Source organism: Triturus cristatus, chromosome 2_2, assembly GCF_964204655.1.
Source record: "Triturus cristatus chromosome 2_2, aTriCri1.1, whole genome shotgun sequence".
Classification (NCBI taxonomy): Eukaryota; Metazoa; Chordata; class Amphibia; order Caudata; family Salamandridae; genus Triturus; species Triturus cristatus.
The window spans coordinates 1091051396-1091074808 of NC_140582.1; the positions used below are offsets into that span (position 1 = coordinate 1091051396).

General features: G+C 45.6%; 1 protein-coding gene across 1 annotated transcript in view; it reads right to left on the reverse strand.

Annotated features, from left to right (window-relative positions):
- Positions 1-18546: 18546 nt before the first annotated feature.
- CHMP3 (charged multivesicular body protein 3) overlaps positions 18547-23413 on the reverse strand; it is a 107788-nt gene continuing 102921 nt past the window's right edge. Inside the window, exon 6 of the mRNA XM_085642630.1 lies at positions 18547-19475. Coding sequence (XP_085498756.1) covers positions 19342-19475 — 134 coding nt within the window. The 3' untranslated portion in view covers positions 18547-19341. The remainder of the gene's footprint in view (positions 19476-23413) is intronic.

Below are 23413 nucleotides of genomic sequence, written 5' to 3' on the forward strand. Positions count from 1 at the left end.
TGTGGCGCAGGCCCGCCTTCAGGATGCATCTGAACCCTGTGCACTACTAGTAGTAGACTTCGGGAAGGCATTCGCCACAGTGGACTGGTCCTTCCTGGACAAAGTCCTTCACTGTAGGGGATTCGGCCCTAGATATCATAAACATGTTCAATTCCTCTAAGTGGAGCTCTCAGCCCAAGTCTTGATTAATGGGGTTCTCTCTAAAACCTTTTCGATCTGAAGGGAAACCAGGCAGGAATGCCTGCTGTCTCCCCTTTTTGCTACTGCAATTGAAACTCTAGGCAGAATAGTCCACTGTGATGCTCAGGTATAGGGCCAGGGATGGGAAGAGCAGGATAGATGATCTGACAGTCTTAAATGCTGACAACATACTCAGTTTCCAGGTCAACCCCCCAAATGTCAGCCCCCGTATCTTACAGATCTTGAAGATCTTTGACGAAGCCTCAGACCTTCATACACAAATGCATACAGAAGATTAAGCTTTAAATATCTGGGAGTTCATATACCTGTGGTACAGACGCTCACATGAAATCTTAATCACTTTTTCAACAAGATAAAAAAATGGGCCTACAGAACTGGGCCAGACTTTCACTGCGTGTCCAGGGAAGAGTGGCCCTATTTAAAATGATAGAGCTTCTGCAGAACCTGTATTTGCTGCAAGAATTTCCACTCCCAATCCCCAACGCTTGGTTTGCCAACCTCCCCGCCTTAATCCACCCGTTTCTATGTGGAGGTTGAACCCCACGAATCGCCTAGGACAAATGACGGCAAAGGACATATGAGGGCTGAATTGGGATGGCTGACGTGCAACTCTACAACAGGGCTTGAGGGCTCCTGGTCATTAATGACTGGTTGACTGGAGGGTGGGATGACCCAACCTACCGAACAGAACTGACTCTACTAGGCCCAGATATTATGATAAACTTTCTATATGGCAGCCCCATTCTGGTTCATATTCCAAAGATTACAAGGGTGGTGTTTCTCAGTTGGTGGGTGGCACTTTTTTTGCAGGATGAGATAAAAGACTGACGCAACAAACCCCACTGTGGAATGCCCGTTGGGTGAGCCACACGTCCCAGTTGGAGAGATTTGGCCAATGGGATAGGATTGGGATCACAATGCTGGGAGATGTTTGGAATGGATCAATCCCACATGAAAGCCTTTGGTGAGTTACAAACACACTTCACGCTAGCACACACCCAATTTCACGAATACTCACAGATTAGACAAGAACTGGCCAACCATCACCCAGGGCTCTCTGACCTGCAGGAATTCAGCCCGCTGGAGGCTTGGTTAAAGAAGTGTAGTCTGGGCAGAGACAGAATGTCTAAAATATACCACTCGCTCATTAGTAATGCAACAGACACATTTTAGTCCCTAAACGAGAAATGGGAAGGCTGGGTGAGATCTCTTGACGATTCAGACTGGAGGTAGAGACGAATGGCCCACTGTGAAATTGAGCTATCCTCCAAGCTCTGGCTAATCCAGCTGCACTATCTACATGCAACCTACTTCACACCACTAAAGTTCAGGCATGCCCGTAGGCTTACTGAACCATACTGGTAGGAGTGGCAACAATGCTGGCCAAGAGGATCACTGCACATAGGTGGATGGCCCCCAATCCTCCCACACGGTCTGAACGGAAAGAAGCAATGGACTGAAGAGGAACCCACTTACAGGGCCACAAGATGCCTCAAACATGTACATATTTGGGGGAAGAGGTGAGAATTCTATGGGTTGTTGAACGTTATTGGAGAAGCAATCCCATTGGCGGAGGAACCATGAAGGGGTGCTTGGTAAGGCACATAAGGGAGGGGTACGTTGCTGTAAGATGGATTTGTTTTGTACTGCTGTGTTCAAAAACAATAAAAATGTGATTATATACAAAAAAATGATAGTCACCCACTGGAGACCCAGTTGTTAGTAATTTTATGTAGCCTCAGAGTGCCATATCTGGGCTTAGTGTAAGCTTGCCATTTAATATGTTTGATAATGTGTAAAATATCTCATGCCAGTATTGTACAACACATGGGCAAATCAAAGCCATATGGAACAAATCTTCTGGATCTGTCTTAAATGGTCTTGTTCTGTGACTGGCTGGTGCAAAAGCTAAAAAGGTATAAGCTTGTGTATATGGTTGTCTGATACTAATGGAGTTTGTGCGCAACAATATTTCCACTCCGCATCGCTCATTTCAACTCCCAAACCCCTTTCTCAGCAATGCAATGTGTCTTCCATACAGAGTTACAAAAACCTGTGCAACCTGTTAAGTATTATTCACAGAAGGATGATGTTTTAAACATGGTGAAAACTCTGGAATATTTATTTTTCAGATTCAGAAGGCCAACAGCATGCAACATTTCCAGTTGATACTAAAGTCTAACAGAATGCATGTCCATGAAATCTGGAAACATGAGATGCAGAAATCAGCCTCAAATAACCTCCCTGTACTTCAACAATAAATATCTTTGAAGCCAATGTTATTTATGTGATTTTGAGAGGAAATCTTAAGGGCATAGAACTGATTCTAGTCTGACCTTAGCCAAGACGTTTGGATTTTACTAAAATTAAATGTTTAATTCACTTGGGTATAGGGGCCTTCAACCAACATCTAGTGGTCAGTAATTGTGTCACTCACACGGTTTGTGTGTCCTTTACAGCATACAGATTGGGCAGTGCGTCAGCCCACTTAAGCCACTGGCTAACTTCACTGAGTGTATTGGCATTCAGCTCTTTCACCAGGAGCATATTCAAACACATAGTTGCCTTAAGTAGCAGGTACTACTATAGCAATGTACGTTTTGTTAGACAAAATATTTTTCCTTTTTGCCAATGCTTTTTTTTTTTGTACATTGAAGATCGTCTGGCAACTCGCCCAACAATAATGTTTTGCAAAAATGATGACCAAAAAAAAAACAAGCACTGACAAAGTCAAAAGGCTGGAAACCATTTTCAGACCAATTGGGTTTGCCAAAGCGTGTTGTACAAGCATCTGATGTCGAATTTGGCCGTCTCCTTATTGGAGATATTCCCCTACCATTTATCACACCCTCCTTGGCCTGAGAGTTGGATCTACTGCTATCGGTGGAGGAGATAGGACAAGTAATAACTGATCTCCAGTCCAGGAAGACCCCTGATCCTGATGGATTCCCCATAGAGTTTTTTAAACGGTTCAGGGATCTCGTTTCCACATTTATTGGCCCTCTGTGCTGTTGCCCTGAAGCGCAGTTCTTTTCCCCCAGACCTAGACCTGCCACCATTGTGGTTATACCCAAGGCAGGACAACAGGCAGAATGCTTCTCATCATATCGCCTGATTTCCCTCATCAACGCCTACATCAAAATCTTTATAAAGGTGTTGGTGAGCAGGATTACTCAAACCCTCACATAACTCGTGCACCCAGACCAGTGCAGGTTTATGCAGAGTAGGAGTACCCGCCACTTCATTCAGAGGGGGCAATAGGCTCTTTCTTAGGGGCCCCACCTGGTTAATTGGGCTGGCTCTCCTTCTGAGTGACTTCCAAAAGACCTTTGACACAGTCTCTTGGTCCTTCATCAAGCGGGCTTTGGACCCATTTTTTGCAGACTAGTGGGGCTGTTGTACAGTGCCCCCACTGTTCAGATTCGGGTAAATGGGATCTTTTACGATTCACAGGCGAACGCATCAGGGCTGCCCCCTGTCCACGTTGCTCTTCGCTCTCACCATTGTAGTCACAGGTCTTGACATCAAGAAAGGAAGTTGTCACTCCTGCCTCCTCCCATCTGTCATGTTACCTGATATTTTGTGGGTCCACTGGGTAGATGTCTTTGAGCCACAAAAGAAAACGCATATCTTTGCAAAGAGTAAAGTGGCAAAGTTCCCTCGCCCCTCCAACTGCCTTATGCTGCAGTGGAGTGTGGGCATTGAGTCAGGCAAACCGGTTAGACTCTTCCATCTGCAGATGATATGCAGCAGCACCCAGACCCCAGAATTAGTACACACACAAACATTTATATTTTTAAAGTGTCAGTATTTATTATGTGCTATTGTCATGTTAACTTTGTGAGCAAGAATTGCCATTCTTATAATAAACATAGGAGCAATTAACAATTGCATGAGGGTGAAAGGTAGATTCCCCCCAGACAATGATCATCACACACCCATACCTTAGAACTATTTCCTAACTAAATGATATTCAGCTGCCACATAGCCTGATGTGCAATCTATCTCGACATTTGCCAAAAGGGCTCAAGTTAGAGCCCTGACTTTCAGCATTGCATCACAACAAGCAGTCAGTCTGATAGCCCTACCATAGTTTTTAGGGTCTATTATACAGTTTACATGCCTCAAGGTATGAATAGTAAATGGGAGCCATTTTTCACTCAATCTGCATTTGCTGCGCTGGACAGAAGACCATGCTTCTACTAGTTTGTGAGGAAGCAAGTTACTATGTTGTGCATTTCTGAGCTAGGAAATCTATCCATTCTATACTTCTTTGCAATAGGCCAATGCCTCCAAGCAGTTGACCATGGGGTGCCAACTAAACATCTCAAGCTAAACACCTCAAAAACTGAGATATTAGCATGATGGAAATGGGTTAACTATCATCCTTCCTCCATCTGACCGAAAGAACTTGGCCCACTACCACACCCATTAGGGAATCTGGAGCAACCACAAACCTTAACCTCTCCCATGTGACACGTTAATCAAAATGCCTGATGACTTATTTTTTCATAATTCGATTCCTAGGTTAAAATTTCCCTTACCTAGGTTTCACATGTACAATATCACTACAGTATATCTTTTGGAGCACTGTCCTACCTAATAAACAAACTTCAGAGACTACAGAATGCAACTTCAAAACAACTCTTTAATCTGCATAAACTGACTTGCATTTCACTAGTCTTTCGTTCATTACACAAATTAACTATGGCTAGACTATCAGTGTAATGTCCATTGTGCATGGAACCATCATCATCATCATCACTGGATAAATCTTCCCTTCTCAGAAAACACGTACCCACACCACCATAGTCACTATGCTCCAGGAAGATTATTGCGACCGTTAAAAGTCTTGCATTGGTGGAAGCTCCTTCACAGCTCCTATCGTTAAGCTATACAACTTTATTTCTACAACAACATGAATAACTGACAACCACCTTGAATTCAAAAGCGCATTAAAAACCTGGCATTTCCCACTCACACAATTGTAGGACACAAACAATTAAAAGTATAGGTAATCTCCAAGTCACACACTTCATATGTGTAGTGTAGAAAAGTGGCCCTTTTTGACATGGTCACCCCCACTTTTTGGCTGGGATTTGATGTAATTTTGACACGATTGTACAATTGTTACTCCAATTGGCAATACCTTTAGCACCCCGTAAGTCGTAAATGGTACCCCAGGTACCTAGGACAAGGAGGCTAAAGAGGGTCCCTGAGGGTCCCTAAGGGCTGCAGCATGTATTGTGCCACCCCAAGGGACCCCTCAGCACACTCATCCAAACTGCCAATGAAGACTGAGTAACAGGGTGCAGAGAAAAGTGAAGACCCAACATGACACACCTCCTGGGTGCCATGCCAGGAGACACTGCATGCAGTCTCGGTAAGTCACCCCTACAGCAGGCCTTACAACCTTAAGGTAGGGTGCACTATACTACATGTGTGGGCATAACTGCATCAGCAGATGTGCCCCTGTGATTTCTAAGTCAATTCTTAGATATTACAATTGAACAGGGAAGCCATTTTAACTACATGTGCTGGACACTGGTAATTACGAGATCCCCAGCTACATGATGGCTTCACTGAAACTACAGATGTTTGGGAACAAACATCTCGTATTATTATGCCCACACTGATTCCAGTGATGGATATATTAATACATGCACCCAGAGGGCACCTTAGAGGTGCCACTTGAAAACCTACGGACTACCAGTGTACCGGCTGACTAGTGTAGACCAGTCTGCCACCAGAGGCAGGTTTATGACCACCTGCAGGCGAGAGCCCACGCTCTCCGAGGGCAGAAATAATGCCTGCTTCGGCCAGAGGTGTGGTTACCTTTTCCAAGCAGGATGGCTAAGTAAACAGCATCGCAAGGAAAGAGGCTTCAAAGGTCTCTGCTGCCTTTGCTATGCGACCTAGGCTTCCCTCAAACAGGGGCAATGCCACCCACTGCCCCAGGTTCATTTGGCACCAGGTCAGACACGAAAATTAGCTAATCAGGAGGCATGTTCCCTATCAGGCTAGTTCCACCCCTAAGGTGGGCTACCTGATGTGAACACTAAACTTAGAATTCTACCATCTTGGTTTTGGTGGAATTGGGTCAGGGTTATACCCACTTCCCACAGGAAGTGGTCATATTGGGGGTGTAGTCGCACTAATGATAAGTAGCCCATTGGCTGCTACCTGTCACTCCCCTTAATGCCCCTAAATTGAGTATTTAGAAGCCACCCCTAATGTCAGGAACTCCGATTAAACGAATCCAGAAGAAGAGCCGCAGGACAATAAGAACTGAACACTGCTGTGGACTTTTGACGCCAAACCCTGCCTGCCTGCACCAGTCTCAACAATCGTGACCAAGTGGCTCATCCTGCAGCTGAGCAACTACCAAGAACTCCGGTTGATGTCCAGACCATCGCAAATTGCCAGCAATCTCCCTTGGAGTAGAGGAGCTACAACCCTGCAGTCCGCAGGCATCGAAGAAGCATGTCTGGTTCACTGAGTTACCACTCCCCAGCCCCCCAGGAAGAGGGCCCTATGCTCCTGAAGGTCAGATCTGTCTCCCCACCGAGAGGACACCAGGACCAACCGGAGCCGCATAGCACCAATACCTAGGGTACCGGACCCCTTGCAGCAACCAAGGCCTGTTTAAGTCATCGGGACTCTAACAGCACAGAGACCAAGCAGTCATCGAGGAGACGTCAGCACCGCAGAGACCCTCTTCCAGAGTGGCCCAGCTGCCCTGATTTCTACATGCTCAACCAGCAAAACTGACAAGGACCTCGGATGCACAGAGCCCAGCCAACCTATCCATTCTGCACCCGAGCGCCGCAGCTCGCCCCCTTGTTCCCAGAACCCATATGACCAGAGCCTCCTGTTAGGAGCTCACGGAGTTGTCCCCAAGTCCCCCCTCTACAGGCTGCTTCAAGTTGGCCCTCTTTCTTTCCACCGGCATAGTGCACAAATCTACCAACCGGACCAGCACCTCTTCACCCAGACGCCCCAGGGCAGGTAACGAGTAACTGCTGGTGGTACTTTGGACCTTGCTCCCCTACAGCACTAGAAGTCCCAAAAGAGACCCACAGAAACTGACCGTAAATAACTGTATGCAACATATGCTTTTTTCTGATAGGGAAGCATTGCTGCGTAAAGACAAATTTATGTGAACTGTTTACTTACCTGTGAGATTCAATATTTAAAAAAGTACTTACTTGATAACGTAGTTCTTGGTATCAAAATTTATATAAATATAAAACTTATTTTTTAAAAGTGTGTATGTCTCATTTATTGTCTCTGTGAGTACAATAAATGCTTAGCACTAGCCTCTGATAAGCCTAACCTGCTTGCCCACGCTACACAAAAGAGAACAGTTAGTGTTCTCACTTTTGCCTCTGTAAACCAATAATGGTTGTCTGGACTTTCACACAGTGTACCTTGTTTTGGTCCACTATATAAAGAGCAAACTTCCTACATTCAGTCACCAGTTTATCAAACTATGTTTACAACATGTCTTCGAACTTCACTCAGCACTTCCCATAAAGGAAACCAACTTAATATCACCCATGCACCCTGAAAAGGGCTCTCAGGAACATGGTGCTAATCGGAACACTTTGTGCCTCACCAGGTTTAAACAGCATTATATAAACTCTACAATACTTTACATCAACCATATTGTCTTTAAAAAGTGATAGTTTAATGGCGCAGGTAGTAGTAAACGACCATCCATCAACTGAATTCCCGTTGGGTAGAGGGACAAGGCAGGGCTGTCCGTTATCACCACTCTTATTTGCAATAGTACTTGAACCTCTGGCGGCATGGATCAGACAGGGCCTGGTGATACGGGGGTTGCGATGGGCAGGTGACTGGGAAGACCGTATTTTGCTCTACGTGGATGATATATTATTATACTTGACATCCCCAGCACGATCCATCAGCTGCCTCTTGGCTATATGTGCAGCCTATGGACGTGTATCAGGATACACCATCAACTGGGAAAAGTCACTTCTCTATGTCCTACACGGCTCCCCACCACGGCTCCCGCGAGGTTGCGCACTTTAGATAGTAATGGACGGCTTTAAGTACCTTGGGATATTCGTATTGCATGATCACGCACAGTTCACGGAAAAAAACTTGACACAGCCCCTGGCAAGATTAAAAAAAGACGTCAAGTATTGGCGCACATTACCATCGACGCTACTGGGAAGGGCTGCCCTCTTTAAAATGATGGCACTTCCCAGGTTTCTTTATGCGCTGCAGAATTCACTGTTCCCTGTCCCCTCTTCATATTTCACAGCAATAAATGCGGAAGTGACGACATTGCTTTGGGACGGGAAAACTCCACGTATAGCAATGCACCAACTCACCAGAAGCTGGTACGACAGCGGTATTGCTCTTCCCGATATCAGAGTATACTATTGGGCCTCCCAGCTGGTGGCTATTAACCAATGGCTCCATTGTCCCCCAAGAGGATCCAGCATTTCGGATGGCTAGGCACCTTCTAGGCCCGTCTGGGATCATGGGGGCACTCTACAACAAAAAGAGACGACACAACCTCACAGGTCCAACGTCGCACACGATACGCATATTGTTTGAGACGCAACGAACATTAGGCTGGGAAGGGGTGGTCACACAAGCAATGCCTTTATGGGATACCAAGCGACTTGGAATGCTGTGCAACACCAAGGGCTTTCACAGTTGGGATTTAATAGGAATATCCAAAGTTGGAGATTTGTGGCAGAAGGGAGAGATGGTCACATTTGCCCATCTACAGGCCACCTACGGCTTAGCACAGACAGAACTATTTCGATACACGCAGATCAGGCATGCACTTCAGTCCCTCCTTCCACCGGGTATGCGACCCGAAGAATCCTCCCCACTAGAGGATAGGCTTTTAACAGACCATCTTTACAAAAAGGCAATTTCACTGACCTACCGTAAAATAGTAAATAACCGCTCTGATCCCACGGTAACACTGAAGACCACGTGGGAACTAGAAGTGGGAGACATTGATAAGGCTGACTGGCAGGAGGCACTTGTGTCCCCTAGAGAGGCTGCAATACCATCTAGACTTCGATTAGTGCAATTAAAAATCTTACACCGCACGTACTACACTAGGACACTCTTACATGAAATACACCGCGTAGATACTCCGCTCTGTCTCAAGCAATGCGGAGAAGCAGGTACTTTTTACCATACTGTTTGGCTCTGCCCGAAGGTAGTTCCTACTGGATGGCGGTGATGCGCACGCTCTCCCAGATCACGCATGTCACAATTCTGCCAGACCCGAGGTGCTGTCTGCTCAACATCTGGGAACCCACAGATTTAAATGCGGTTGCTCAAGATTGAGTAACTTTAGGCATGACGGTAGCAAAACGAAACATTGCACAACGTTGGGGGTCCAGACTTAGCCCTACGCTCAATCAATGGACATGGCGATGATGGCGGAAAAGTCAGTATATGTCCACCGAGGGTGTCCCAAAAAATGGATGAAGGTCTGGGGAGGGTGGAACGCCTATGGGGGTTAATATATGTGAACCCCCCCTCCCCCCCCCCCTATTAGAAGAGTCCGAGTCTGATACCAGTGAATGAGCACACTCTACTGAATGATACTTATTGATCGTACTTTGGTAATCACTTGGGCGCATGGGACTGGATTTGCACAATATTGTATCCACATCTGTACACTGTGTGAATTATACTGTCCTTGCACGCTACGCGAAATGTTAATAAAAATTGTTTTAAAAAAATAGATAGTTTGTTTTTATCACTGTGCCACTCTATCAAGGGACCTTATAAGAATCAGCTCTAATGGGTAAAGACCAATGCGAATCACCAAGCCACGTCCACTATGGAAAGAAAAAAAAACATACTGGTTTCAGCTGTCTTTGCCCCATCAGTGAGGTGCAGCATGAGCCTACGGCACAGAGATAAACGGAGATAAACAGATCTGGTGGAGCAATGAGTGATTTGCATTAGGCTCAGGACGGTCTGTAAATGCACAGACAAGATAAACTATGGATTGGAATGTGGTCCAGTGTAATTACCAGTAGCTGAGATTAATTAGGTAGTTCAAGCATTCCATCCATCACTTTTGTACCATCTGTCGATCCCAAAGTTATACACCTCCAACTACCTAGTTAAGTTTAAAAAGAATTATGACCTTTGAAGCTGATCTTCTCTTACTGAACACCAAGAATCTGTAATCTCCGTCCTGAAGAATTTACACGTAATCCAAGCCTGTTACATTACTGGAAAGTGCTAAAGATCTTTTCAGGATCTACCTATATAGATCATGCCTCACCTACCATTCTCATTCGATTTCTATACTGGTATTAATAGTTACTGATCACTACTTCTTTCATATGTGAAGCAATGCACTGACTGTGTGACTAGGACCGTGCTACACATATATTTGCAATAAATAGACATACATTGATGTTTAAAGAGGCTAAAGTGGAAACAAGACCATAGTCTGAAGTTTTGGGGGTCAGAAGGTCTGACTGGCCTGAGTCACTGTGAGAATGGATTCCTAAGGACATTAAAACTAACAGAAAAGTGAGAATTACTTGACATTCCTCTACAAAATAAAGGTATTTGGAGTGAGTGAGAGAGAGAGTGAGAGAGTGAGAGAGATGCTAGCAGTAACAATTCCTTGCTTTGCAAGCTACATAAAAATACCTGCAAAACCGAAAGAGAATTCTAGTTCTTGAATTGACTGATTGCCCTGTGAAATCGAACAGGATACTTTGGTAAAACCATTGGTTACCTTCGAAGGGGCTTTGAAAAGAACAATAAAGGTATGCGTACTTACCTTTAAAAATAAAAGTGATGTTCTAAGCCAACGACTACTGTGGGACGCATTGACAATTCGTGAAAGTTAAAAACTGTACTCTTTTTCCGACTATCACAGTAGAAATACCCTTCACTTACTACACTTCGGGAGTCTTTGATTCTTCTCAATCTGCTGAGGTCAACACACGTACAGGTAAGGGAACCCTTTTGTTTTTAAAAAGAGCAGCTTGTTGTTAACCACTACTGAAGAGATTTGTTTAGTAGTTGATCATGTTTTCACAGGATCTATGCCCCGGCGTGCAAGTACTATACTGCTCCTCCCGGGTTTAGACTTTAGTGGTCTGTAGAACTCTCTCACAATTGTTGAAGGAAGAGAAGGGAAGTCAGGTGTTACAGTCTGCTGCTGGGTAAGTATTGGTGTTCCACAGAAAGTGAAGTACCCTACATCTGGCAGGGTGCCCCACAGTAGGGACAAACTGTGACATAGGTTAGCATTCTAGTTCCTCATTAGACCCAAAATCCGTGGGTCAAATAGTACAAGCAGTAGGTAGAGGAGTGTGGAAGAACTATAACAAAAATGTTTGTCTTTTTTTGACCAAAGAGGGGCCGACATAGTAAGGAAGTTTCTTGGGGAGAGGGGTTGCAATAAGTTCAGAATAAAGGGTTTCTGGTAATAGCATAATTTAGCCTAAAGAAAGTTTGGCAGTCTACAGGGTCAGATGTCCACACTGTGAATACGGATTCACAGGCAGCAAAGGGCCCAGGTAGCAGAGTCCTCCTCAAAGCATCTCTCACACAGCAGCTGCCCCTATAGGGACAATACCTCCTGTTCCAACAGGTATATGCAATAATTTCCATAAAACAACCACAACACCCAAGTCTAGCGCAAAAGTCCCAATACGCCAAAACGTATTCCGCTCGCTGAACCTGCCACGGACTGAGGAATACTTTGGAGCTGGTCTCTATCCTGTTGCTGGACCGGAGGGGAAGTCGCGCTGCCTGCGGAGAGGCCGCTGCGGAGCTCGTGAGACCGGGACTGCGAGGACCAGGGTGCTCTTTGACAACCTTACTCGGCACACCTGGTGTCTCTTCCCGGTCCCGCCCCTATTGCCTACATCACTCCTCGCGGCCCCCGCTTCGCGGGTGCCGCTCGCTGAACCTGCCACGGACTGAGGAATACTTTGGAGCTGGTCTCTATCCTGTTGCTGGACCGGAGGGGAAGTCGCGCTGCCTGCGGAGAGGCCGCTGCGGAGCTCGTGAGACCGGGACTGCGAGAACCAGGGTGCTCTTTGACAACCTTACTCGGCACACCTGGTGTCTCTTCCCGGTCCCGCCCCTTTATCGACCCCTCCCCCCAGTTTAAGCCTATTCCCCGAACGCGCCAGCGGAACGCGCCCGGAGCGAAGACCGGGCAAAGAGCGGGCCGTTTGAGGCCGTTCGAGTACGGACGAGGGAGGGCGTGGGGCACTCCAGCGTGTCCGCAATCCACCACATATCAGGTGCCGTCGGTGACATTATGACCACGAGAGAAACTAGGAGCAAGAGTGCTATGGCGACGGCAAGGCCAACAGGTACTTTGGATACGTACTTTGCTAAAGCTGGGTCCCTTCTCGTGGATGAGATCTCCATTCTTGAAAGACGTATCTCCCAAGAAATAGACTGGGTGAGGAGATCCTCCCTGGGACCCATCGCACATGTTGCCACCCCCGCCAAGCAACCAAATCTCATAACACTTCCGGCAGGGGGGGTAGTTGGGCTGCCTGCTCTCCCAGACCTATCCGTTACTAACTGCTCCATTACCTCCTCTATTGACTGTGAAAATTCTGAGCATGCAGAGCTTAGCATCCTACCTCTCCCAAACTGTAAGGGCCCCACAGTACACACCACTGCTGAGGTAGCTTCAATTGAGCAGACCATAAGCAATACCAAGGCCCTGACTCAGCCCATACAGCAGGAGAAGGAGGGAGCAATCCCGAAATTGGATAAAAGGGCCTACAAAACCAGGGGGGGTAATTCTAAAGCTACTAAAGCTAATCCTAGAGCTAGGGGAACTAAACAGGACATAGTTAGCAAAGGGCCGGTCTCATCCCGTAAACACGAAGCCCTGCACCAACACACCCCGGCAAAAAATCCTCCTAGCCAACAAAACGCTGCCGGGTTGTATGATAGTATGTTCTCTGATTTACGCACTCTATTGAGGGAACTGCTTAATCCCCTAGAAGACCGTCTGGCCAACATTGAAATCTGCCTAATAGATTTGCGTAGGGGATTACTAGGCTTAGTCTCAGACCAAAGAGCAGGTATGCACGCAGTAGGTGGGCACTCCATAGGGGCTCCCAATTTACCTAATCTACTTTTAAATTCCATCATCCCGTCCCCTGTACCCCTCACAGCCACCTCATTGGAAAATGTGCAGCCAGCTTCTTTGTCAAAATCCGCCTCCGCACTACCCTGCAACCACCAACCCGTCACAGGATCTACCAGTAGGCTGAACTCATCTGGTACGGCCTCTGGTCCTAATCAGGTAAAATTATTAAATGACGCAAGGAACCCTACAGACAGGCAAGACAGTCCACAAGATCGGCGCAAAGTGGTAAATTTGCCTCCCGAGGCTGCTGCCTATTCTGTTGTTTTGAAGGGAGTACCCCCGTTCGAGGGAACCGTGGTGGAACCATATGATTCTTTACATAACAAGGTCACTAGTTGGCTTAACACTCACAGGCCACTACCACCTAGCACTAAGGGAGAAATTCTCATGGTTAGAAGAGTCCCTTGGATCGGCCATACCGATAAGAAATGTGCTGGTGACTGTATAATTGTAAATTTTAGGAACCCCAAAATTGTGTCCTATATTTGTAATTGGACCGGGAACAAAGGGTCTACATCTATTGAAGTGGTCCACCTGTCATACTTTTATCCCAATATTTCTAAGCCAATAATGAACATTGACAATGGCTGGACCCGGGTTGGAACGGCTGCTGATGGCCGCAGAGCCAGGCCCACCCGTAATGCTTCATGCACAAACTTTGGTAACCTTTTCCATCCCAATAGATATAGCTGTCTTGAACAGACAGATTGACTCTCTAAGGGCCAGGGGCATGGCGCATGCGAAATAGATATCGCCACTCAAGAATACGGTGCCCCCCAAGGGGAGAACTTGACATCCATTAACCCCCACGGTGAAGAAACTGTAACATCCAAAACTAAAATCGTCTTGGGTTGTACTAATAACAAGTTAAAATTGTCAGTCCCAACGCATCATAATGCAGACCCGATGGAACTATCTACTGTGGAAACATTCCTGCCCAGTCTTACGATTGCACCATTGGATGCTGCCCCGCTTAAAAGTGCTGGAAGTGTCCCTGACCCGCTTAACGTCTCCTTAAAGGTTCTTTCTTGGAATGTCGCTGGCATTGTCAATAAACTCGACACGAGCGACTGGGAGTCCCTGATAGCCAACAGCGACATCTGCCTCTTTCAAGAGACATGGGCAAGGGAACCATTATCTAGAGTGGGGTATGCTGTGTTCGAAATAAACGCGATCTGGTCAGGCAGAGGGAGGCCCTCCGGAGGGTTGGCGATCTGGGTGGCTAGCCACATTGGGTGTAATGCGGAGAGCTTACCGACGCATTCGCAGGACATCCAGTGCGTTCTACTCAGGTGGCCTAACGCTTCGAGACTAGCAATAATCAATGTATACTCCCGTCCCACCAAGCTGGCCATGGAATCTCCCACACTTGATGATCTTACTTGCTTTTTGGCCAGCCTCCCTAATGACTTTAAGATAGTCTTGGGAGGCGATTTGAATTGCCACTTTGAGCCCTTAGAAGGCCTCAAGGAAGGTGCCCTCGTAGTGGAAGACGACCTCTGGGGCGTACCGCGTTGTCAATCGCCATATGTCAAAATCTGGTCGCCCCTAGTAGTACAAATTCTGTCCTTAACGCTAAATTTTTCTTTAAGGGCATGTAATGGCCGTAGTACCTCAGATACTCCCTCTGCATGTACTTTTAACAGGGTGAACCAAGAATCTAGGCTAGATTACATTTTTGTAGATATTAGTCTCTGGCCTATGGTTCTGGATTTTAGAATAATATCAAGAACGGACAGTGATCATAATGCACTTGTAATGTATATGGCGCACCCTAAAGGTGCTGATCGATCACTTGCCGTTGAGCCCAGCAAAGATCCCGGGAACTTGACAATTAGCTCCAATAGACGTAGGATCAAATGGGGGAAACTGGCGAGCTCCGAAGAGTCCCTAAGTAAGATTTTTCGGCTAGCACTCCCGAAGCTAATAGAAACGGACAATCTAATCTCACAGCCAAGAAACTTGGAATTCAATAAGAAACTAGCCCACATACATGAGGAACTGGTGGCCCTTTTAGGTGAGGTCTTTTACCCAGTGTTACCCCCAAGGAAAAATACAACTCGAACTCCAACCTGGTATAATGCATCTTGTAAAAAGGCTAAGTCCGAACTCCTGAAGTGTGTTAAAAAAGGATCGGACAAGAGCAAACTTGTTGAGCTTAGACGAATCTACAAGAAAACTATGGCAGTGGAACGAGCCGAATGGGATTGGAATAAATGGCAGGATTTAACATCAGCACTGGAAGCGAAAGATCTGAGGAAATTTTGGTCCCTGGTGAATACTGGTATGCCAGACCCCAAAGCTGCAATAGAGCCAAATATTGCAGCATCCGTTTGGGAGGGCCATTTTGGCCAATTATACCAGGAACCACCTCAAATTGATGGTGGGAGGGATATGGTCTCTACTGCTGCTCCCGCCCCAGTACCAGCCCTGGAATTTACTCTTTCCGAGGTGGTCAATGTTATTCTAGCCCTTGCGAGGGGGAAGGCCCCTGGTCTTGACAGGTTGCCTGGCGATCTTTTTCGCTCATACGCAGACATATGGGGTCCCTATCTCCTTACACTCTTTAACGCTATTCTGGGTGGGATGGAGATTCCTTGTACTTGGCTGGGGGCTGAGATAGTGCCCATTTTCAAAAGGGGTTCTCCTCTGCTCCCAGCCAACTACAGGCCAATAAGCCTCATAGATGTTCCCCAGAAAATATACTCGCGCCTACTCCTAAACCACCTTTTGGAGTGGATGGAGGAAAATAAAATTCTCAGCCCCTTACAAGCTGGCTTCCGGAAAAACACGTCCACCATGGATCAGATCTTCCGCCTCGTACTCCTATATTGGAAAACTGTGATCATTGAGAGGGGAAGGCTGTACATGGTGTTCGTGGACCTGAGGTCAGCTTTTGACCTGGTCCCCAGGAAGAAACTATGGGAGACACTAACGGGGCTGGGAGTTCCACCCCATCTACTAAATGCCATTATTAGGCTCCATGAAAACAACTTTGCACAGGTCAGGTATGGAAGGACGGGTGCGCTGACATCTAAATTCCCAGTACATAGAGGGGTCAGACAGGGTTGTGTCCTTGCCCCGACCCTGTTCTGCCTCTATGTTAACAATGTAATTGCATATCTTGACAATGTTCATGATAATGACGCCCCGTCTCTGGCCGGCAGGAGGGTACCGGCCATTATGTTCGCGGATGATACCCTCCTGCTGTCCAAATCCCCGATGGGGATTCAACGGATTTTAGATGGTTTTGGCCTTTTCTGTAGCCAACATGGCCTGGAAATAAATACAGGGAAGACCAAATTTATGATATTTAACCCCTCAGCCAAAACTAGACCAAACCCATCCCTGAGTTCAGTCACACTGGAGAGAGTAAAAACCTTTCAGTACCTAGGGGTAACGCTGCATGAGAACCTATCATGGGAACCTCACGTAGCAATTAGTCGCATGAAACTTGCACAACTGTCCGGGGGAATTCTGAAGGTAGCAAATTCCTCAACCTACAAACCAATTAGCCCGGCAGTTGTAATGTACAAGTCGCAAGCCAAAGCAGCCGCATCCTATGGTGGAGAACTCTGGGGATACACGGCGGGCACAGGAATCATTAATGTAGAAAACAATTTTTTAAGGCGTCTCCTGGCCCTCCCCCGAGGCACACCCCTTCTTCCCCTAAGAATGGATATGGGTCTACCCTCTATAAAAGAGGACCTGGAACTTATGCCATTAAGGTTCTGGCATAGGCTCTGGTCCACTGTTGAGCTTCTACACTATAGGCAAGAGCTTGTACATGTTATGAATCTGAATTCCTGCGATAAAATTACCTGGCTAGCCTCGATTAAGAAAGAACTCTATCGGCTGGGGCTCCCCGAATTATGGGAATCGCCAGAGCAAGGCTGTCTTGGGGTCTCCCGCAAAACCCTTGTGGGTATATATAGGGAGCAACGTTATGCCTCCCTGGTCTCTGCATCTAACAAAGGGTCCTTGACTGATCGATTTCTGACTTTCAAGGACCATTACCAGTTTGAGGGATTTATGGATATTATTTTTCCCATCCTATCCAGAAAATTGTTCATACAATGGAGGCTAGGGACTCTCCCTATCAAAATTTTTACCCACAACTGGACAATAAAGAATGATAAAATCTGTCCAGGCTGCTGCAATCATGATGAGGAAGAAACCCACATTGTCTTCTTTTGCCCAGCTTACAATAGACCAAGAAGATACTGGCTAGTCCCGCTATGCAGAAATCTGGGCATTAGGAGCCATCAGCAGGTGTACAGAATATTGAAAACGAACACTGATCCGCACATAGTCTTTGCAGTTGCAAAATTTTTAACGGCTATGTGGCACATAAGGTCTAATATAAATAAGAACTGTGTTGCTTAATGAATTCCATTGTTTAGATGTCCGTAACATTTGTATATTGATTTTACTGGTTTTATCATGCTTGTATTTTTAGTGACCGTTTTAAATGTATTGTGTGATTCTATCTTTTATGGCCAAATCGGCCGAAATAAAGAAATTTTGGATTGGATTGGATTATTCAGTAATGCCGTTAATCAAAGCTTGGAGACCAATTTAAGTCAACTGGAAATAGGGCAAATACTGCAGATTATTAATGATCTAAGTTTGGGTGGAGGACGAAATGATCAAAACACCCGGGTATTCTTGTCATCCTAAAGCTAATAAGGCCATTACAAATACTGTGCCTCATCAGAGGCAGACTGGGCGGAGGTTGGGCATAGAGAGACATACTAGGATTCGGGGCAGAATGGTATCAAGAATGCATAGCCAGTAACTGCAAATTCTGACTGTGTTTGGTATTTGGCAAAACGGCCGATTTCTGTCCTTTCACCCCAGATACTGCACTCTGCGATCAAACTTCAGTCCTTTCCAAACATCAACTTAAACACATAAAAATCAATTTGGTAGACCGAAACATCAGCCTTTTCTTATTTTTAGGACATTGGAGGCGGATTTCAGTTTAAAAATAGTAAAGTGTCATCGGTGAGCGCAGACTGTGTAATAACTATTACACTTCTACCTGGTAAAACAATTTTAATTTCATGGCTGGGACGTTAACAAGACAAATCAGTCAGCACAAAGAACGGGACTTAATTTCAATTCTTTTTTAAATGGGCCTTCTTACAGCACTTTGCATTCTCAGAGTAAGATAGAGGAAACAGACATGTATTTAAATCACAACTTTATTTAAAATCCGTTGTAGTGTACTCGAGGACAATATACACAAGGCATCCAGCATAAAGGGAGTTCAAGGCAAGGGAGTGTAAAAGGGCACATTTTGAAAATGATTATTTGATGTAAAAAATCGAGTTTTTAAATAATGTGAATGTCTTTTTTGAACAGGGAGTTTGCACATACTTTAGGCAATGTTAAAGGTGCACGTAATAAGGTTTTGCTAAAAAAATAAATAGGATTAGCTTCTTACACTACTTACTGCGGAGAACCCAGAAACCAGGCAATGTGATATGTTCCAAACATCTAAATCCTGTCTCTACCCTCCTTATGGAAACATATTCCCAGCCACAGACATATATTAAGAGCATGAGGTTTAAACATACAGGTTGTCTCACATAATTTTCCAAGATCAGTAAACTAGCGCCTAAACATATCTAATGTGAAAACTCTTGCAAGAAACCAAATGCAAAAAACAATGTCTGTAAGGGGGTAGACACCACTTCTTATTTTTGGTTGGGGTACCATATTGCATAGCTACACCACTATTTTACAGTGGTGACCCAGAACGTATTCCTTCAAGCCGTGACTTACAATCTTGCAAAGCAACACAGTTGCCATTTTAGAAAGCAAACAGGAACAGAAAAATTCGAATATAATGAAATATCATTAGAAAAAAAAATATATGTAACTCCAAAAAACGTTTGCGAGGTTAATATTTAGAGTTACCACTCTGTTGCAAAAGAATAACAAATCCAGAACTGTACAGGGAGATCATGACCCCATAATTAGCTTCGCAGGGCAGCTAACCGGGACTGCATGGCTTCGATATCTTCCTCATCCTCAGATATAGCAGCAGCCCCCTCCGGTTCCACTTCTGGGAGTGCATCTGTAACCTTGTTGGGAGCTTTCCCCAAGGCTCCTAGAAGAGAACAAAACAGAATGCATTAAATATGGTAATAATCGGTATCTAGTGTTCAGAAGAATGCCAAGGCCATTTCTATTTCCTTCTACATTATTGAAAAGTGGTGGAAATAAAGTGGTTGATTTTTATACCAAGAATAAGAAAAATGTCCATTAGAATTTCAACAGCACCTTTCACATGCTTTGCACGTGCTTAACAACTTTGAATTCAGGAACAACTACAGAGGTGGGTATAGCTTAATTCTAGGACACCGGGTAAAGTTACTTGCAACTCTAACTGGATGTCTGGTCCTGCCTCAGCATTAAGTGCCTACAAGCAGAAGATCGTCCTATAATACATTAATGTGTGTAATGTATATAGAGGTGCTATATCTAAAACCTATACTTTCAAGGGAAGAACCATCAGCAGCTCATGGAGTAGGTTGTATGATCTTGGGGTTTCACGGTTATATTTCACATCGGTACCCTAATTTAGGTCCAGGGAACATCGTACACTTTCCCTACATCAGCTCCCGTTATTTCATATGAGCGAGCCTTATAAGGACATAACTCCAAATAAGGACAGAATGCCTTATAGGGACATCACGCCTTCTAAGGACTGTAGCCTTTTATGGACTAAACCTTTCACCTAGTTCCATGCGGAGGGTGGGTTTTTCTCAATCAATATTGCTAAGACGTCATCCTTAGCACATATAAATAACTGAGGAGTGCGCTCTCCAGGAGGCATACTTCACCTCTCCCATCGACGCAAAAGTTTAATCCCCAACGTCATACCTCATACTGAACAATGGGTAATGCACGTACATAGACTGTATAAATACAGCACCTCTTGCGATCAGAAAGCAGGAGGGAACAGACATCAAGATCGACGCACTGACCAAAGACGCTGCAGCTCCGGCATGCCATCGCTCCAGCTGACAGTGGTCTGACGTTCCCTTGTGGGGTGTCCAGCTCAAGTCCAGGATGAAGTTCCACACTCTCACTATTCAGGTATGGGGGTTCGACTCAATCCTAGCGAAATTCTTGACTCCTAGATCTTAGGCTCTGTAGCACCTACTCACATGCTAGGTACACTCAGGTACATCTACTCAGGCATCTTAGGAGTACGCATTTTATTTGATAAATGCATTTCATATTTATGTATAGGTTTGTGACTATTGCACAATGGTGGAATACTATTCCTTTTTATCCACTGTACTGCTGGTTCTATATCTCTGCTACTGTGTTACAGTTGTACCAGCTTATTTTAAATAATAAGAACTATGGTACAAAAAACTCTTATTGTAAAAACGCTCGACTGTTTCTTCTCTATCTCTCTGAGAGCAAAACAAGCAAGCACGAGTGACTGGGTGAAAAGTAGTATATTGTTTCCACGAGTCTGAGGTTAATGTGTTCTGAGGTTGCCAAAAACGAATCTCTCTGATAGCAGGAGATTCTAGTGGCACTGCGAGCTAGCTAATGCAAACCATATGCTAACATATGCGGTGGGGGTGCACGGAGTCACTGTCACCAGACCCACAGTATATGTTATCCGTAAACAGCGTAGGTCCTGCATGACAGGGTACTATTAGGACTACACTACACCACTGTTGTGGCCCTCACATCAATCACTTGTCAGACTGCGCTCTGGGTGCTGTGGTCCCCGGATGCTCCCACTGGTTCTTCTACAGTATAGTAGTGTGTAGAAGGGCACAGAATGGGCTGTCCACTTGAAAAGGCGGTCTGCAAGAGGATTTAGCATGGAGAAGATCTCAAAAACGAAAAGACAGCCTGCCAGTTGACGTGACAGGAGACAAAGGACAAGCAGAGACTGTAAGGAGAGTCGGTGATATCCGAAAGGAGGCTGTTGCCAGTTATGCCCTTGGCTCCATGGAAGTGAGCGGCTGGTCAGCATAGAAAAGGACGACTATGCTAATACAGCCTCCATAGTTAACATATTACCTGGTCAATGATGGGAGTGGCTAGAGATATATGGAAGCCAAATGCAACTTTGAATGGCATGCTACTGAATACCCGGGGTCCTAGGATTATACAATTCTCCACTGCCTGCCTGTTAAGAGAATTGCCGGGAGGGTCTCTATTTTGAAGAGGAGTCTACTGATTTATATGTGCTGCCTTCCAATGGTGAGTGAATTCTTTATTATTACACTGATAAAGTTATGCTCGTGAAATGTACTGATGTTTTCTGTTCAGAATAGAAATTAAAAGTGCTTAACAAAAAGTGCTTGGTGGCTCATAGTAGGCTTGAGGTTTGTTGAGGTAAGTGAACCATGAAGGTGGACAGCGTTTGCAGGGATATTTCTGGCCCTTGACCACCATTGGGACTCGGAAGGTTGGGCTGCAGAGCTCAACAGAAGACCCAAAACCACAATAGACAAGGTCCAGCAAGGTGCAGATGGAGGGACGTTTGCCATCCTCTTCTGTCACCCCGTGATTTCTCCAGCCGTTCAATCAAGGAACGCCCCACACCAACAAGCCGAGAATGGTTACAGTGGCTTGCAGTAGCTAAGATATACACCACACAGGTGCAGCAGAGGCTGGGGACAGGATACAGTCAGCTAAGACCTGACTGCTGCTGGCCTATGCGGAGAGACTGACTAGACCCCTGGAGTAACAATCATGTCCTGTGCCCGGTCATGAACGCCGTTGTGCTTGCAGAAACCATAGTGGTTGGACGTGGTGGTTGGTATCTAATACAGCATCTGCTGTAGTCTGGGTCAGCTTCCATGTTGCAGGCTGGGTCAGCCTCTCTGTTCCAGGCTGGATCAGCCCCCTCCCCTCTCACAACAGGTTGAAATATTGTAGAGTCATTTTCCCCATTTTATTCTCTATCCAGCTAGTGCCATCCCTGGAGTTTGGGTGGGCAGGCGAGATCTGCTGCAGGCTCATTTGATCTTCTTACTGGTTGCCGTAACGGTTTAGGGTGCTACAGGTGGCACCAGGAGGAGACGGCAGTGGAGCAGCAGCGACACCAATTGGAAGGTGCGGAAGGGGTGACACCAATGGAAGGTGCGGAAGGGGTGACGCCAATAGAAATTGCGGTTGGGCCCACTGCACCAAGCTCTACTCGCCGTGATGCTGCCTTGCTTGTCTGGTGAGTAGTAATGTAGTACAGGAATAAAAGGTATAGTTTTTGTACCATGATAGTTCAACTGGTGCTCAAGATGGCGGTGGCTGGGCTAGTGACTCCTCCACAGAGCACTAGATTCTGAACAACTCTGTTCTGGAACATACTATGGAAACTTAGGACAGATTTATTGATGTATGAATGGTGGACAAGAAGCTGGCTGAGGATCTCATGACATGGAGAGAGCTCTGTAGGGACCTCCTAACACCAGAAGGGGCTGAGAGCGTACAGAATGACTCCGGGGCGGCCAGCAGTGGATCAGAACAGGATTAGTGCGGCACCCCACGAGGGACTCATGCCCATGCCTCTAATCCTGAAACTTTACGCTTGGACGTCGACTGCCCTGTCTTTTTCTCTATTATGTATACTACAGCTGCTGGCCCCCTGATGCCCGCTCACTGGATAATGTGCACTCATTGTGTTCTTGTAAAATAAAAATAAAGGTTATTGAAGAAAAAACAATTATGTATGAACTGCAGCAGAGGCTATGTTTTCAACCATAGACCTATCTGTCTACTCCTGCTGGCTCCCTGCTGTGTGTCTTGCTCTACCGTGCCAATGCTGGATGTGTAGACACATTAAACAAGACCAACTGGCTTTGCCAATGCTCGTTCTTAACTTTTTTTAAATATTTAGTTTATTATCATTTTCATTATGTTACACATAACATTCCAAAACAACATATGTTGCACTTACAGGTGAGACCCAACACATTAACACTTATGATTCCATTATTATACGTACACACCTTGTTGTATCAAATAGAGAAATCCTAAGTATTACATGAAGAATATATTAAGTAAGAGTAG